General features: G+C 38.7%; 1 protein-coding gene across 2 annotated transcripts in view; it reads right to left on the reverse strand.

Annotated features, from left to right (window-relative positions):
• Positions 1 to 772: 772 nt before the first annotated feature.
• bard1 (BRCA1 associated RING domain 1) overlaps positions 773 to 19,763 on the reverse strand; it is a 37,040-nt gene continuing 18,049 nt past the window's right edge. For both annotated transcript variants that reach the window (XM_018097509.2, XM_002931994.5), the window contains 5 exons: positions 14,206 to 14,317; positions 7,755 to 7,887; positions 6,571 to 6,663; positions 4,182 to 4,279; positions 773 to 3,419 (listed from right to left, as the gene is read on the reverse strand). In XM_018097509.2, coding sequence (XP_017952998.2) covers positions 3,081 to 3,419; positions 4,182 to 4,279; positions 6,571 to 6,663; positions 7,755 to 7,887; positions 14,206 to 14,317 — 775 coding nt within the window. In that variant the 3' untranslated portion in view covers positions 773 to 3,080. The remainder of the gene's footprint in view (positions 3,420 to 4,181; positions 4,280 to 6,570; positions 6,664 to 7,754; positions 7,888 to 14,205; positions 14,318 to 19,763) is intronic.

The following is a 19,763-nucleotide window of genomic DNA, read 5'->3' on the forward strand; positions in this document are numbered from 1 at the left end:
GCACCAGTATGCAGTAATGTGTCCTACTGTATAGGCTGTTTAGAAAGGACAAGTATCCTGCCACATACAGTATTGTTCATTTTTCATAGTTAATACCCATACAGGGGCAGATAAGCTACCAAATTGTGTATGCTCACCTTTAGTGTCATTTATTACATAACTCAATTATTCTCCTGGTGTCCGGTTGTAATTAGTGTGTCTGAAATGGCTGCCTTGCTTGCTGTCCCATGAGAGAATAGTGCTATATAAATATGATTTCCCTTGCAGCCTTTGGCCGATACTCTTCTCTGAGGTTAGAAGTGGGATATCTGGTCCATAAGAAAAATTGAAGTTTGGCAGAATCCATGAACTTCCCAAGCCTGCCAATGGCAATCTCTCAGCAAGCATAGTACTGTGCAAATAACAAATGTACAAACACATTTCACCGTGAACTCTCACTATCTTATACTTTCCAAAGTATGGAAATCATTTTATATAGCACTATTCTCTCATGGGACAGCAAGCAAGGCAGCCATTTTAGGCCCACTAGTTATGCCCAGACACCTGGAGATTAATGGGTTATGTAATAAATTACACTAACGGTGGGCATACACAAGCAGATTTTAGATGCAGATTACTTTATTACTTTATGCGCACATTCTGTGTCCATGTTACACCACAGCTTTAGTGGCGGGAAAAATATTCGCTAAACTCTTTTTCACAGATTGTGTATTTATATTTGCAAAGAGAAAACGGCGCTATATTCACACATAATCAACATGCACAGAGAGTATGCTCATGCAAAATGGAATTTAATTTGTGAAATTTTGTGCACAATTTGCACTTTACTGCGATTGTCAAAAAAAGGAGACTGGCACAGCAGTGCAAAATGTAAGAAATTAGGGGGAAAAGTGCAAACAACCATTTGCAAAAAAAAAAATATGCGATGCGCGAACTTTATAAATGACTTCCAGCATGTGCATAAATATTTGCCATCTGCGAATATGCCATATCTAAAAAACTTTAGGGAAATTTGCACTGTGAATAATCATAATAACTTTGCAATTATGTTTGCGCATTAATTGCCCCAGTCTTGTCCAGCTTTAATTTATAGCATAAGACATTATTGATATTGAGAGACATATCATAAATCTATGTTAGTGGCATAAGACACAATTTTACATTTAAATGTTTTTGTGCATGGGGATCCCTTACCCTAAAATCCTCATACCAAAAGCACATATTCATGTACAGTGATAACTAAAATATTGGCTTCTTTGCATTTTTTTTTTTTTTTTAAATGAGCAGTTTTGATAAAAATATTTTAGTAAGCTATGCACATTCACCGACAATGCAAATTTTATTAGGCTTTTTTCAGGTCTAAAAGGGGTAAATTTTATATGAAATAGCAGTTCTGTAATTTGAATAGTGAAACAAGGAAATGCTTCTAACTTATTTTGGAATGGCATTGTGCAGGGGTGTTTGAAAAAAGTGCAAAGTCACCAATATTTTTTGGTGTATTTTTAAGTATTTACATACATTTTTGTATTAGAAGCTGTAGTTCACGTTAATTACAATGTAAACACAAGCATAAAGGTCCCCATACACGGGCCGACTATAGCTGCCGATATCGGTCAAATCTCGATCGGCCAGGTTAGGAAATCCGGTCGGATCGGGGACCGCATCGGCTCGTTGATGCGGTCCCCGAACCGACTGCCCCATAAGCTCAAATGTAATCCGATCGTTTGGCCCCAGGGCCAAACTATCGGATTATTTTTTTTTTTAAGTCCCTTGCTACCCGATATCGCCTACCTATATCGGGTGAAGATCCGCTCGCTTGGCGACATCGCCAAGCGAGCGGATCTTATAGTGTACGGGCACCTTTAGACTCCCTTAACCAAAAACCCATTATCTAGAAAGCTCTCAATTAAGGGATGGCTTTACTAAAACAAACCTAGCAGGCAAGATGAATAGAACCATATAGATTATGCTCAGTGGCCTGGGGGCTGGACTAATAAACATGAGCACACATGAATATATATAATTAAACAAAATATACCACAATGATTTTTTTTGAAACCACAGAATGTCATTATTTCAACTCCTTTTTGATGATTTACAGCAAAGTACATGCCTCTGTATGAATAATAATTGAAAGAAAATGAAAGATAACAACAATATAGTTTTTGACTTGTGTTTGGATTCGACAGCAGACAAGCAACTCTCATTAGGTAAATGCAATTACCCCCACAACAGAACTGGATTGTTAAAATGTTGTGTTTTGACCCAAGTATATATTTCCCTTTGTTTATAAATGAAAGAGTTGCTTGCTAGCATCAAGCGAAAATGAGGTTTTTTTAACAGCCGGCCAAAAGTGATTTTCTTTCCCATTTCTAATTTTCATCATCTCACACAGCAAAACAGAGACTTTAACTAGGAGTTAAGGAATACAAAACAAATTGCTTTCAACTGTTCCCTGGAACAGATGAGATTTTGTTATCTAAAATGGAAAATAATATGGCACCTTTATAAATAGGCTGTGTATTAGACTATACCTTTATGTGCACGATGAACAATCCTTCTCAGAACACTTTCATTTACTGTATAAATGTGTGTGCTGCCTACAAGAAGGAATTTTATTGAATTTGAAAAAAAAAAAAAAAAAAATCCTATTTATAAGGAATTCTTGTTCTCTTTTGTTCAATGGATAATAACAAGATAGATTCTTCTTCCAACAAACTGGAAATAATTCCATTTTCCAGTATACTCACACAAAAGTATATACAGAGGAGACACAGATTTGCCACAAGAGACACAATTAGGTCCTTTTGAAAGACATAGTTTCAGACTAGGAAGCATTGTTTAGGACTTAAAAAGACAGTATTGCATCACTTACATGATTAAACTGCAATGCTTAATATGCACATATCTGACATATTTATACCATTCCATATTAAAATACAGAACCATCTAAAATGAGCTTTCAGTCAGTCCAATCATTTTAAAAAACTGATCAGTAGAATTGGGTGAGAATCAAATGATTTTCCTATCCATTGATTCAATAGTTTACAATCAATCTGAAACATTCAGTTGCATTTTTTTCAACAAGACTGGGGCACAGGTAAGAGCTGGAAGCTGGTGATGCATTCTATTATCCAACTGGAGGGGGCAAACCAAACTTTCCCCTGGCGCACTCTCTCAGGGCGGTACTTGGAAGTTCTGTCATACACAATATATTGCGTGCAGAACCGCTGATCAGAATCGGCTTCTGCATGGTACGCCACAGTGTTGATGGTTTGTGTTACATCACTATCAGGTTTAGGCTGACGAATAAGGATTTGTCCACCAGCGGCTTTAACCAGTTCAACAAGGTCTTCTTTACGGTGTTCTTTAAAACAGCCAAGAAAATAGAAATGGCATCCGTCCAACAGCTGGGGCAGCTTAACAAAATAAAACGACAACAGACAATTTTACAAAATGATTACTCTAGGGATCTTCATACTAAACAATGGCGCGTGTAGACCAAAACATTGAGTCAATTACAATTTATTATAATAATAAAAAAAAAAAATTATAAAGTTTTCCTCAAGGCATTCACAGTCTATACTAGCTAAACATAGCTGTTGTGGCCACTGATTAAGTAAACATTGAGTTAGGTTGTTGCTTTCCACACCTTTCAGTTAAATTAATGTAAAGTTATAACATTAAAATAAATCTAACAAGAAGATATTGATATAGACATGGGGCCTGTTATCAGTGGAAGAGTAAATCGGAAATGTGAATTCTACTGTTTCAACGGGTTCTTGACAGTCAGTACTGTAGAGCCAATGTTCTAAGCCAGGAAGTATTCTGTAGTAATTAGTTACCTGCCCAAAAGTAGGCTTAAGGTGGCCATACATGTTACAATTACAATCACTCATACCCTTCACTAACATTCAGAGCTGTGGCTATAACAAAAGTTTTTGTAACACCTTTTCTTGGTGACCCCTCTAGGGGGCACTGTCTGATTTTCTATAAATATCTTGTACTCTCACTGGTTGTTATCCCTAAACGTTTGATCATGTTGTGAAGTGTTAAGAGCACCTTGGAATAAAAAGTTGGGATCACCCGTTGTACTGCAATTAGAGGCATTTTCCTAATTTTCTCAAATTACAGCAGTACTGCCAATCTGTAAAAATAGTTGAGATAAATAAGAAAATTACCAGCTGCTGTTTGTTTAGGCGTGCTCGGTGTGGTCCACTATGAATCTCATATGGTTCTTCTGGTTCTCGATCACATGATTCCAGGCAGGCTTTTACCCCTGGGAAAAGAGCCAAATAAAAAGGCCCAATGATACGAGCACTTTCTTACAGTATAAACTGGTCTAGAGCAGTTCTGGTGGAGGAAACTACAGTGTGAATCAGTACTAAGTCTGTCAGTCATGATAGGAATGGCAGTGTTATGGCAATATTCTTTAAAGCATCAATAATTTATATAGCAAACAATAGGAATATCCCATTATTAATATACTGATTACACTGCAACTCTTCCTGACTGCATGATGCCTATTTATCATTTGGGCGACACACAAAAGCAAAGGCATCTGTGACACTGCTCATGAGGGGCAGATTTCAGTGCTGACATTTTGGACAAAATTTTGGATGTTAGTGGAAAATACCAGATGCTAAATTAGCCTACTTGTTAACGGTTGTATGAACAAACGTAAGAAAACTGGTCTCGAGAAACATTATTAAGCAGAATTTGTTAGTAGCTGGAGGGTCACAATTCAGCACCTGTTCTCTAAAGGAAAGCCCATTAATACATTAATATATATACATATTATTGGTGCAACACCTTTTTAAAGCAACAGTTAGAGAATGAAAGGTAGAACCACTGGCTATAATTGCTGAGCAGTACCCTCACCTAAATGAACTGCCCCTGGGCCTTGCTGGCAGTGCATGCCTCCACCTACTTCACTGCTGCCAGGAATCACGTGGGCTGTCTTGGAAGGTTCTATGAGCAGTACAGAAACTTTTTGTTCTTAAATAAACTTAAGGGCTACCTGGGGACAGGCTAAGATTTTGGTTCCTAAATCTGTAGAAAAGAACCCAAGACTAGTTTTGGGTAGCAGGTCTGTTGTTATAGACATTTAGGCTTTGAAAGACTGTAAGTGAACCAGGATAATGCAGAGACAACAATACTAAGTATTGGTGATCTGCAGTATTTAAAATATATAAGTTATATGAAGGCCCCAAAACAACTTGCTGTGCTTAAGCACTCACTTATGTTTGGGCCCTAAACATTTATAGGGTCAAAGAATTCTAAATGTTCTTATATAGTAGACACTGGGATTGTATTAAAATATTTGCACATCTCCAACAATCACTGGAAATAAATATGGAATTGTGTTATTCTACAGCATACAAAACTACAAAGACTAGAGTAATTCACCTGCCTAGCTGTTATATTAAGGCGACTAATAATATACATACAGTACAGTGTTTTCAGTAGCCTGAGGAAAGCAATTTTCCTCTGCACACTTCAATTCTTAGTCAGTAATCTGTAATCTACGACTGAAAGACACAGAAAATGAATGGATGTGACATTCCTTTCCAGGCGGCGTTCTGAAACAGAGCAGTGTATAATGTATGTGTATATTATATATGTGTCAGAAACATGACAAAGGCTGGAGACTCGGCACATACATACTGGCATTTACAAGAAAAGTATTTGCATGGATAATTCCTATGAATGTGACATTATGTCAGTGCAGTTTTACTTCTTTTGGACTGCACTCAGGCTTATATAAATCACCCAGAAATGTTTGAGTGACACACCCCCTCCCAGCAATGCCTCGATGGAAAACATTTAAAATTTACCAGTTGTGCATTAACTTTAGTAAAAATAAATAAATTAATAAATAAAAAATGCTCTGCTTATTGCACCCAGCCTCACAGCACCTGCAGGCAAGGTAAATGTAGTAAATTCTTTAAGCCAGAAAGTGGATGCATAAAAACACAGTAATAAGTAGGATTAGAGAGAATTGCCAAGTAAGTTTGCATAATAGATATTGTTGCCTGCATCTGGGCAGTTAATCCAAAGAGGAGCTCTCTCTATAGGTGTTCTATAATGGAAAGGAAGCCATAAGCTTTCTGAAGATCGGTGCTACAACCCAGGTGAATTAGTTGTTTTTGTAAACATTACAGAACACTGAACAGAGTAAACTGTTGAAATAAGGCATGACTGGGTTGCAGTTTACTGCTGACTGACACTGTTTCCAGAAACAAATTCATTAGAGAAGCAGGCATGAAGCACTGAAGGTAATGGTACAGGCACCATCACTTGGAAAGGAATTACAGCGAATGCTCAAGCCTTTGGCATGGAGCAAAGCACATGCTTCAAATTTAAGTGGGAGTACCTAAAGCTTATGTTGAAATTCTCTGGAGGCTACAAGTCAAAGTGTCAGTCAAGGGTGGCCCAAAAAAAAACCCTTAGGCACCCAAATAAATCCCAGAAATTCTCATCAGCCAGTTTTGCAGTACACATGGTACTCAAAAACACATAGAACACACGTACTAAGCTCTGGATTTATGTAGACCAGTGACAACTTACAAGCAAATCGAAGCGTCCAGCATCCAGCTAATATACCCATCATGCATTTCATGGTTCGTAGCAGAGGCTCATCACTTACAATAACATGTGTAACTTTAAGAGAAGATGAAAAAGAATACAATTAATTTTTTTTAACTGTCTTTAAAAGGTTGACAAAGAAACAATAGAAAACAATGCTATTTTGTCTACCATCTGTTTAACATACTTTGAAATAAATACACCCCCAGATTAGCCCAACCTGAAATGTTGCTTTTTACATTTAAACAAAGGATGCGCTATAAAAACACAAAGGCATAGTAAAAAAAGTAAAAAATATTTTCTGTTAAAATTAATTGTTTACTCGCTCTAAGCCCTGCCCATCTGCTTACATTCTTTTTTCCTTATATTCATGCTGACCCCTTTGAAGAAGTTCCTTCTAGGGACGGTTTGTACTTGTAGCAGATCTGTCTCCCACCTGTTACAGCTCAACGAAGCGGTCTGCGTACAGACTGCTAATTAATGTGTTGTGGCAAACAGGGGAAGAAGCACGGCCGAACTGCAGATACAATTAAGTATGTGAAAACTTTCTACATGGCAGGGTCAGGGGTAGAACAATGTTAGTGACGCAGCTTTATTTTCCAGCTGAGAGTTAACAAGAGGTAATATTTTTATGAGGCAAGCAAGATAAAATGCTGATAGAACAGCAGAGAATTAGTACCCTAGTCTCCTTTACCTGACCCCCCTCAGCATTTTAAATTTAGGCTCATAAAGCATCCATATTTTACATGGCTGTTTAGATATCACATTGCACATATACACTATACAATATGCAGATTTAAAGCAAAACCAAACTTGTACACTCACTGAAAGACCTACTTGTTGGTAGATGTTGCCAAATAAACTTATCTTTGCCTGATCTGGCTACTCATATGCTGAGCAAAATTGGTCTAATTGATCGTTTTGCCACCCACTAATGATTATATCTTACTTCATCTATAATAATAATAATAATATAATAATATATAATACCAACAGCCTCTCCCTCAAAAAGGAAACACCAGTAGGCAGACATTTTTGCAAATATGCAGTTTCTGAAAAGCTCTCAGTTGAACCTATGTGGATAACAGGAGTGCCTTGGCACTCCTAGTGCTGGTAAAAGTACACCAGATATGAATCAAATCTAAAAGATATTTATAGCCACTTACCTTTGCCATCATATTCAGCACAAACTTCAGCTTTCAGCGTTTTTGCAAGCTTGGTCAGATCGGCACGCTGAGTAGCCAGCAGCCCACTGGCTATTAGTACAACCGTTTCTTCTTTCCGCTGGTGCGAGCTTGGCTGTGGAGCATATAATCAAAGCAACCATGATAAATATAATGTTATTTAAAGACTGTGTGGGCCTCTGTGGAAAGCACTCTTCCCAAAAACAGACTACTTATGTTCCCCCATAGCTCTACAAAATAGGCATTCCAAATGCAAGAGAATTATCCAATAAAACCAATGAACTTGTTTGTACTGAACTGACTGCTGCCCAGATTATGCAGCCCAAATGAAAATGTCATATAAAAGGTAGGCTAAGTTACACATGTGGAAATAAAGTCTTCTCCTAGTATCCATTATTTAAAGATAGGCCCTACAATACAACTATACCCCCATATGTATGTCTCTGCATGTACCTCAGTGTATTCATATGTATATTATTAGCCACTTTAATATTATTGCAATCTGTTTGGAAGAAGTAGTGAAATGTCCAGATAGCTTGTTGTAATAATCACCTAGCTAGGTATCGGTTTTATGGCAATTTTGTTTTATTTTCTGTGTTATCCAGCAACTTTCTGACTGGCTAACATGATAAAACCAGTTCATCATTTATCTACTTATATTAAAAAGGGAAATGTTACACCTCAAGCCTCATTTAATTTTATGTAATATCAAATGGAGTCACCCGAAATTTCCTTGGGAGGTACCTTCAGGTGACCGAAGCGATGCGTATACCATACCACTGGCGAGTTTAGTCACCCACAATAGTTAAGAAGGAAAGGCAAAGTCACTTGGGGGTGCCAAAATGTTAGGCACCCCCAAGTGACTTTAATCTCTTACCTTGTACCCCGGGCTGGTGCCCCTGTACGGAGAAAACAGCACCAGCCCGGGGTACCTGGAGCGCAGCGCTTCCTCCTTCCTTTCCGAAAATGCCATCGGTCTGCGCATGCGCAGTAGAGTGAAAAGCGGACTTTTCTATTAAAGTTCGGCTTTTCACTCTACTGCGCATGCGCCTGCAGGGAACCCGGAAGGAGGAAGCGATCGATGCTACTCCGGGCTGGTGCTGTTTTCTCCGTACAGGGGCACCAGCCCGGGGTACGGGGTAAGCGATTAAAGTCACTTGGGGGTGCCTAACATTTTGGCACCCCCAAGTGACTTTGCCTTTCTTTCTCCTTTAAGCAGCACAACAGGTAAAACGCTAGATTCCAATTGTTTTTGTGACTCTCAGGGAAAAAGGGGTTTAACCCTTTCACTGCCAGCCGTTTTGAACAAAGCGGAACTTCTACTGCCAGACAGTTTTAGAACATTTTGCACTGTTTCACTTTAGGGGCCTTTCCTTGGGGGGACTTTTAGTTTACCCAGGAAAACAATATATTGTTTTTTTCAGGACAACCTAAGCTTTTAAAATATGGTAGAATTTTTGTGTAATTCCAATTTTGTAACAAGATATAGGCTTCTAAATGTCTAAAAAATGAAAAAAAATTATATTTTCCATAATATAAACACACATACCAGAAAAAAAAAAATTTTATGCATGAAAATACACCTGATTTGGAAAGTCCCATGTCTCCTGAACGTGCCAATACCAAATATATATAGTTTTATGGAGATTTCTCACATGTATAGGTCAAAAACTCTCAGCAGTACACTACCAAATTTCCAAAGCACTGCTCCAGAAAGCTGCATACTTTAGATTTTAAGGCCAAAAATTCCGCTAACAGAAAGTTTATCCCAGAAAATGTTACATTTTTAGAAAGAAGAGATTCTGGGGAATCCAGAATAGGCACAACTGTCTGTCTACTCCAAACTATCAAGTCGCAATGCTTTGCTAAAGTTATTGGTTTTTATCAAAATTTGTGAAATTTTTTTAAAATCGCTTCAAAGCTTCCAGTCTATAGTATCTTAACTCCTAAAGGTCATAAAGTAACCAAATAAAACACCCTAAATTTGAACACCAGGGGTCCACTGAACAGTTCGATGCCCAATATGTATAGGTTTAGCTAAGTATGTGGCATGTAGGGGCCCCAATGTGAACATACACCCATATGCACTGTCATTTCTGTCATTTCAGCTTCTGCAAAATCAACATTTACATCATTACATGTGGGATAATGCTAGTAAAATGTACATTCACCCCAGAAAGCCATATATTTTTGGAAAGTACACATTCCCCCAAATCTAAAATGGGTACCCATGTCTTTCTACTCCACAGTACCAAGCCGCAAAGCTTTCCTAAAGTTGGCAATTTTGATAACATTTCCAAGAATCCACTCAAAGCTTCCAGTTTCCAGCATCTTATCTCCCACATAACATTAGGTACCAAGATAAAACACCCTAAATATGAACGCCAGGGGCCCACTTAACAGTTTGATGCCCAATATGTATAGGTTTACCTAAGTATGTGGCATGTAGGGGCCCCAATGAGAACATACACCCATATGATCTATCATTTCAGCTTCTGCAAAATCAATAAATTTACATCATTATATGAGGGATAATGCTAGTAAAAAGTACATTCACCCCAGAAAGTCATATATTTTTGGAAAGTACACATTCCCCCGAATCTAAAATGGGTACCCATGTCTTTCTACTCCACAGCACCAAGCCATAAAGCTTTTCTTAGTTTGACGATTTTTATGGCATTTCCAAAAATCACCTCAAAACTTCCACTATGCAGCATCTTATTTTCTACAGGTCATTAGGTACCAAGACAAAACACCCTAAATATGAACCCCAGAGGTCTACTGAACAGTTTGATGCCCAATATGTATAGGTTTAGCTAAGTATGTGGCATGTAGAGGCCCGAATGTGAACATATACCCATATGTACTGTCATTTCTGTCATTTCGGCTTCTGCAAAATCAACATTTACATCATTACATGTGGGATAAAGCTAGTAAAAAGTACATTCACCCCAGAAAGTCATATATTTTTGGAAAGTACACATTCCCCCGAATCTAAAATGGGTACCCATGTCTTTCTACTCCACAGTACCAAGCCATAAAGCTTTCCTAAGTTTGACGATTTTTATGGCATTTCCAAAAATCACCTCAAAACTTCCACTATGCAGCATCTTATTTTCTACAGGTCATTAGGTACCAAGACAAAACACCCTAAATATGAACCCCAGAGGTCTACTGAACAGTTTGATGCCCAATATGTATAGGTTTACCTAAGTATGTGGCATGTAGGGGCCCCAATGTGAACATACCCCCATATGTACTGTCATTTCTGTCATTTCAGCTTCTGCAAAATCAACATTTACATCATTACATGTGGGATAAAGCTAGTAAAAAGTACATTCACCCCAGAAAGTCATATATCTTTGGAAAGTACACATTCCCCCGAATCTAAAATGGGTACCCATGTCTTTCTACTCCACAGTACCAAGCCGCAAAGCTTTCCTAAAGTTGGCAATTTTGATAACATTTCCAAAAATCCACTCAAAGCTTCCAGTTTCCAGAATCTTATCTCCCACATAGCATTAGGTACCAAGATAAAACACCCTAAATATGAACGCCAGGGGCCCACTGAACAGTTTGATGCCCAATATGTATAGGTTTACCTAAGTATGTGGCATGTAGGGGCCCCAATGAGAACATACCCCCATATGAACTATCATTTCTGTCATTTCAGCTTCTGCAAAATCAATACATTTACATCATTATATGTGGGATAAAGCTAGTAAAAAGTACACTCACCCCAGAAAGTCATATATTTTTGGAAAGTACACATTCCCCCGAATCTAAAATGGGTACCCATGTCTTTCTACTCCAAAGTACCAAGCCATAAAGCTATCCTTAGTTTGATGATTTTTATGGCATTTCCAAAAATCACCTCAAAACTTCCACTATACAGCATCTTATTTTTTACAGGTCATTAGGTACCAAGATAAAACACCCTAAATATGAACCCCAGAGGTCTACTGAACAGTTTGATGCCCACTGTACATAGGTTTATCAAAGCACATGGCACTTAGAGACCCCCAAATATACCTTGTGCACACTAATTTCATGGCTTATCTTTACCTAATTCATAAACACATGGCAGTTTTATGAGGGGTAGAAGCTGCAGAAATGTAGGGTGACCCCTAAAATCCCTATATTTTTGGAAACTACACATTCTGACAAATCCAACAAGGGCAAAGAGTCCTTTCTACACCAAAGTACCAATCTGCAAAGCTTTCCTAAAGCTAGCGGTTTTTATGACATTTCAGAAAATCACATAAAAATGTTGCAGTTTGCCGCATTTATCTCACACAATTTCTTGCATACAATGGCAAATCACCCCAAATAGGAACACCAGAGGCCTACTGAACAGATTGATGCCCAATATGCATAGATATACCAAAGTCTGCGGTATGTACTGACCCCAAAATGAAAATAGCGCATAAGGATTTCTCGCCTGCCAGCTCAGCTTTTGCACACAGAGCCCCCTGACAGCCTATTATATGCAGTAAGACCCCCGAACTACACAGGGACCCCCAGAAAACCATATATTTTTGGAAAGTACACATTCTGACAAATCCAACAAGGGTAAAGAGTCCTTTCTACACCAAAGTACCCATCTGCAAAGCTTTCCTAAAGTTAGTGGTTTTTATGACATTTGAGAAAATCGCATAAAAATGTTGCAGTTTGCCGCATTTATCTCACACAATTTCTTGCGTACAAAGGCAAGTCACCCCAAATAGGAACACCAGAGGCCTACTGAACAGTTTGATGCCCAATATGCATAGATATACCAAAGTCTGCGGTATGTACTGACCCCAAAATGAAAATAGCGCATAAGGATTTCTCGCCTGCCAGCTCAGCTTTTGCACACAGAGCCCCCTGACGGCCTATTATATGCAGTAAGACCCCCAAAGTACACAGGGACCCCCAGAAAACCATATATTTTTGGAAAGTACACATTCTAATGAATTCAAAATAGGTAAAGTTATTTTTGTACACCAAAGTTGCACATGGCAAAGCTACGCTAAAACAGATCAGGAATACTAATATAGGGATAAAAATGTGCAAATCAATGAAACAACAAAATAAGTCACACGACAGCATAATTAGTGGTCAGAATATCTGATCCAATAGTCACGCTGTCAAAATAAACAGTTTTGGGGGGAAATAAAAAAAAAAAATTTAAAAAAATTTAAAAAGTTTTTGTGAGTTTGTGTATACATGTGCACATGTAAAAGTTGTGTGACAGTGTGTATATGAGTGTATATGAGTGTATATAAGTGTATATGAGTGTATATAAGTGTGCAAAGTGGAAAAAAAAAAAACTGTGCTAAATTGTGTTGTATGTGTGTATAAATGTATATAAATGTGTGTAAATGTGTGTTAAAGTGTGTATAACTAAAAATAAAGTCACACTTACCTGTCTGAAGGTCAGATCGGTTCCCTGCTTCTCCTTCCTGCAGTCGCCGAGGAAGTAGGTGGGAGGCGGCTCTGGGGGGGGGAAGCAGGAAGCTGTACAAGCAGCAGATGCGATGCGATCGCATCTGCTGCTTGTAGGATGGTCCTGCGATAATCGCATCGCAGGACCATCCCCCCCAACCCCCTCGGCTCGTTGCCGAAGGGGTTGGGGGCGCATCTGTCTCTCTGCACCGGCGGCTTTTGCCGCCGATGCAGAGAGAAGCGCTAAGGGAGAAAGAACGTAGGTACTACGTCGTTAGCAGGCAACTGCTTTTTTTAAAACGACGTAGTACCTACGGTCTTGGCAGGGAAAGGGTTAAAGAAAAACAAACAAACAACACTGCCCTCTCCCTTGTTATCCAGAATGCTCAGGACTTGTGGTTTTCTGAATTAGGGCTCTTACTGTAATTTGCATCACCATCAAAACCAATAGGATTAACCCAATAGGATTGCTTTCCTTCCAAAAGGGATTCATTATATTTTTACTGGGATCAAGTAAAGATATAAGGTACTGGTACAGTTTTATTATTATGGAGAAAAAAAAATAAAATCGGATTATAATGGACTATATGAAAAATGGCCTCCCCATAAGTCGGAGCTTTCTGAACAGGTTTCTGGATAAAAGGTCCCATACCCGTATTGCCATTAATTACCAACAACCTATTCTAATCAACTTTTCACTTAGTCTACATTATCATGCTTTATTCGTTTTGTTCTGGCTTTCAGACTGCTGCCTAGTTGCAAGGGTGATTAAACAAAACTAAAAAACATACAGTAAAAATCGCAACAAATGAAATGTGAAGGCCAATTGCTACCTGCTACGGTGCATACCATTACTATAGCTTAATTTGAAAAACTTTTACTATAGTGATTCATATAGATGCCTTGATTTTAGACTTTGCCTGAAAAAAAGATGTTTTGAAGATAATGCAGATTTGAGGTTTGTGAGAATAATGGAGCTGAACTACAAGCAGACTTCCAAACTTACTTCAAGGCATGGACGCAACAAAAGTCGATTTCTCGTTGTCTGGGTTTCCAGCAGTACCGACTTCATCTTCTCGGTTTCTGCATAGTCTACAGGCTGCAGACCGAATATATTACTGGTAAAACAAGCACAGATGGGTTTTTAAGTAAATACAATATGTGACTGGATTTTTAACTAGATACATTAGCAAGAAAAAGTTATTTCCAGCGTCTTGTTTTTCCGTAGGCTGGACTCACGATACACACACAAAAATATAAGCCTTGAAATTACAGGCAAAAGCAGATGGACTGCAGGAGGGCAAGCTGCTGAATCAAATGAGAGGAATAAAACACAGTGAGCCCAAGAAAGTCTGTGGTAAACTGCTTTGTCTTGTGAAGCAAAGCTCCTCAATCTTTTGGATGAATTCCAGGGTTTGATTTTTTTCTTGTTATAAAGCCTAGATGTTTAGAAATAAAAATCCTAGTATGTTTTCTAAATGCAGAATAAGATCAAGTGCTTCAACTCAACTCTCATATCTTTTTTTTTTTTTTTTTTACTCCATAGGTATATTCCACATTAAAAAAAACTTACATTTATGCAAAGTCAATATCTGCAAGAGTTTCTCTGGAAAATGAAAAAGCGAGAGAACTGAAAGAGCAAAAGGAATGTTAACCAAATCCATAATTTATAACACTTTGAGATCGTAGTAGCAGCAAATGAGTATGGAAGGCAGGAAGGCGTTAATTTCAAACTCCACAGAAGATTTTGGATCAGCTCTTTTCTGGAAAGCCCTGATTAATTTTGCACTAACAGAAGCCCTTGGACCTGCTGCATTAATAATGTGCTGGGATCTGGCATATTGCAAATGCTACAGATTAACAGATAATTGGTTCAGTCTCAGCACAGCATCCTGGGAGTTCCAGACCATTAAACACACTGGTGTGGTATTGCAGATATTTGGCATAGTACAATGCCAGTTCCTTCCCCAGGTAAAATAAAATAAATAAAAGCGCAATCCTTTGATCCAAAACTTTCATGCCGGTTCAAACATACAGTGAATGTGCTATGTGTGTTACATTCAGAATAAGAACCCTGCCATGGGTATACTCTGTTGGCACAGAAGGGAAAAACACCTCTAACACAGATATTATCTATAAAATAAAGAGCAGATAGAATTGCTTCCCTGCATATGCTATTCCCACTGGAATGTTGTGCCTCCCTCAAGCTGCCTGAACATGGAATGTTTGTTGCCCAGACAGTCTATGCCTCATACATTTTGTAAATAAAATGTAGCATTTCCTGGCCACCCGTTTGAAAGCAAATACCCTATTGGATGCTATGAGTTACTGTATCAGACATAAGCTTGGCAAAGTTTTACGACACACAGACAAAATAACATATATTCTGGTCTCACCCTCCCTTTTCAAAGCCACTGGTCCTTTAAGATGTACCACAACAAAGACTCATTTATATTTAAATGGATAAACTATATGGTTTCTTAAAGGTGCCTTACATGCAGCCAATCATTTGGTTTCCCCACTGCCTACCACACATATTTGAATGCAACATGCTTCTACATAAGTAGATCAGATATGGCTGAAGTGCCCTATGTTTCCACCCTATGTCACCCACTGTGGTCCTACATGATGTCCCCAAGTTTGTACAAGCAATATCAGTTCTACAAGGAAATGTTTGACAGCATGTCTGCAGGCTAAACCCATAGAAAGTTACTGAGAAACTGGGGAGGATGGGGAAGAGCAATTCTCACTAATAGGCTAATAACCAACAATGCAGACTTGCAACTGTGGCACTCCCCAATAAATGTAACTTTACTTACAACAGATACATTATTTAACTAATATAGAGGGGGCAGGCAAAATAAGTGACAGCTGGGATTTTTAAATGCCTTTATAATGGATATGGATGTGTTAAAAAAAGGAATTTGGGTTTCATGTTTAATTTGAAAAGGACTTCAGCACAGTGAATTTTACACGAGGAGTATCAAGTGAAGACATTTAATATATATAAAGGAAAATGTAGCAGAATGTCGAATTCTCTAGAAATAATTCAGACAGCAGGTTCCATACCTGTACGCTATTCTGTAAACCAAAATGAATACTCATATCTTTAAATACATCACTTCTAGCTTGCAAACTACAGAAACACAATGGAGAGAGAAGTGGGTGGGTTAAAATGATACATTTTTTTAATTAATTGCAAAGACAGGTTTGAGTTTCCCTCTAACAGCCAGACCTCTATACCCTTTTATAATCCTCTATACTCTTTAGCATCCAATATCCCTAGTGTAAAATCCAGAAAATGGAGAAAAAGCCTCATAACAATCCTGCTGTGCATGAAAAACTTTCAGGACAGTCCATTTAAAATGAAGTGTTTATGAACAACTGTGAAATTGCAAAAATGCACAGCACCTAATTTGTCAACAACTTGGCCTGCTGTGCATCGGCCAGTTTGAGGCACAGGAATTAGAGGCAGTGCATGAAGAAGAGCCTGTAAAAAAAATATAAATGAGTTTTGCGCAGAAGATTAACTTAAGGGGAAAGAATTAACTAGACCAGCGGGACAATTAATAGGTCCAGTGGTCCAGATCATATTTGCCATTTGCAGCTTGCTATCCTTCCTACACAGGAGAATATTCTGCAAAGAAGGTAGAAGTGCAGAATTGTAAAGTATAAAAAAGGAAACTCCATTTTATCCCTTTGGCTACAGCTGTACATAGGCTTAGTTAGATAAAGATCTTTTTCTATAACCCTTAGAGCCTTAAATATGAAGAAGATCCTTAAAATGATTTACCCATTTTAAGTTAGATAAAGATCTTTAACCATTTAAAAGTTAACCACTTGTAACAAGCGGCTTTTACATTCACTTTCATTGTAAAAATTAGCTCAGTAATGACTTGAAGATTAAAAGACAGTGTCTTGATTTCAGCCAAAATACTAAAAGATATGCAGGCCTCTTTCCATAAATTCATCTGGAACTCCTGTAGCCATAGAATCCCCAAATCAGTAATCATGACAGCAACAAGGCGAGGCGGGCTGGGTGTTCCCAACCTACAAAAATACTATGAAGCTGCACACCTGAGACAACTTCTGGCTTGGTCAACGTGGAGCCCACCTACTATCTGGGGCCAAATTGAAAGCGATATATATAAGGAAGCTAACCTCAACTCAATAATATGGTCCAAAACAGAGAAAATGCATCTCTCCCCAAGCATGCTATCATCAACTCGCCTTACACTTTCAATCTGGACTAGGCTCAAATATAAACACAATCTGACCTCTGACTTGTCAAGCAATACAATCTACCTGAGGAACCCCAATTTCCCCCCAGGCATGGACCCATCATTCCATAAAAGATGGGCAGAATTGAACTTACACACTGTAAAGGACTTGCTAGAACCTCGGAATCATACAGTGCTCCCACTTCAAACCCTAAAGGACAAAGCCCCACAACTCAACCTTAAGCAGTTTGAATATTTCCAACTACGGCATTTCCTAACGCCCTATGCGAACTTCGCAAGAGCCAACCACCCAACAACATTTGAAACCATAGCGAGAAGGGGTCTCCCACAAAAAGGCCTAATCTCAGCACTTTACAATATCCTTACAACTATACCTGAAGGCCCCCAGGCCCGACACAAATACATGAACAAATGGGACTTGATACTCACCCAGCCGCTATCCGAAACAGATTGGACAAATATCTGGGACAACGCAAAAAAAATGTCAACCTGTGTCAGGCAAAAAGAACACATATACAAAATCCTGATGTTCTGGTATCACACCCCCGAAAAACTAAATAAGCTTTTCCTGGACCATTCTCCAAACTGCTGGAGAGGCTGCGGATCCCAGGGCTCCCTACAACACATTTTTTGGGAATGCCCCATAATCCAGCCCATCTGGACAGAAATAGCAAGCTTACTGGGCCGACTGTTTTCACGTGAGGTTCCCCTAGACCCTTCTACAATGTTATTGGGGAAACCATTCCCCAAAATGCGTAAGTGTGGCCAAGCATTAATCAACCAGATACTTACCGCAACCAGATTGGCCATCGCAGCCAAATGGAAATCACCAATTGCACCCTCCATGACTGAAATAATCAACCGAGTGAACTCCAACAGGAAATTTGAATACGGAATCGCCACTCTACACAACAACACCCCTCAACACCTCAAAATCTGGGACATTTGGGAACTAAATGGCCTGGCCACCTAGCTTCATTAAGCTTCACAAGGGACACCCGCCCACCCGCCTATATCCCCCCCCAGTAGCAGACTTACTGCCAATATAGATTACCCAATGTCTAATAATCTAACAACCATCCCAGGCTTATAACATGCATCCTTCAGTTATCTGTACCCTTAGCCTTAACTGTTTTCTTTCCACCCTCCCTTTTGAATCTATCTTATTGTTGGTTATCCTTTTGCAGAAAAAGCAGAAACAGCAATTAAGACTTATCACTGGTACAATAACTCCATTAGTTCATTGCTTCATGATAACTAATATGCCTCTGTATCATATAACCTTGTATTTCTCTGTCCTTGCTTTTGTTATTGGAAAAAAATAAATAAAAATATAAGTTACAAAAAAAAAAAAAAGACTGTCTTGATCACAGTTTACATCTTTGGGCTCCAAACAAGCAGTAAAACCTGTATTTCATATAGGAACCATTTCAATAGCATAGCACATATCTCATAAACAAACATACATACATACATACACAGTCCCAAAAATAATGTGCAAGAGAATGTGTTAAGAACTGACATAATGTATTGCTAGGTGGTGCTAAGTGCATATATTAAAGCATGTTCAGATCTATTTTTCAGACATGGTAGGTACTGGTTTTCATCAATGTAAAGTTGAATGAAGGATAAATGGTAGGTGATCCCAACTTTTTTTTCAAAACGTATACAAGATGAGAACAGTATCTTTTGATGTTATATGTATATGAATTAAAATAAACAAAGAAAAGAGGCTTAGGGCAATGACAGATGGGTTAGATTTTAGGTTTATGCCTTTATAATTTTTGCAAATAGTGGCAAAATACTCCAAATCATCCTGGTTTTTCTTGCAAATTACTTAAAAGAATCTGTAGCCTGAAAGAAGGAACTTACACATTTTCAGACAATAGTTGTCCCAACAAGCTCCTTAAAAGGTGCCCATACACCTTAAGATCTGGTTGCTTGGCTATGTCACCTACGGGTGGGCGATATCGGGAAAATCCAGGCTAATGTATTTAGCGGTCCCTGATTTGACTAGATTTTTTAACCTGCCCGATCGAGATCTGGCCGATTTCAGGCCAGATATCGGTCGGGCAGGCCCGTCAGTGGTGCCCATACACGGCCCGATTAGCTGCCGAACTGGTCTAAGGGACCGATATCGTCAGCTAGAATCGCCCCGTGTATGGGGACCTTTAGTCAAATAAAGGAGAAGCAAAGTCTAAGTCACTTGGGGGTGCCAAAATGTTAGGCAGCCCGGGGTACAAGGTAAGCGATTTAAGTCACTTGGGGGTGCCTAACATTTTGGCACCCCCAAGTGACTTAGACTTTCCTTGTCCTTTAACAT

The sequence above is a fragment of the Xenopus tropicalis genome, chromosome 9 (assembly GCF_000004195.4).
Source record: "Xenopus tropicalis strain Nigerian chromosome 9, UCB_Xtro_10.0, whole genome shotgun sequence".
NCBI classification, from domain to species: Eukaryota; Metazoa; Chordata; class Amphibia; order Anura; family Pipidae; genus Xenopus; species Xenopus tropicalis.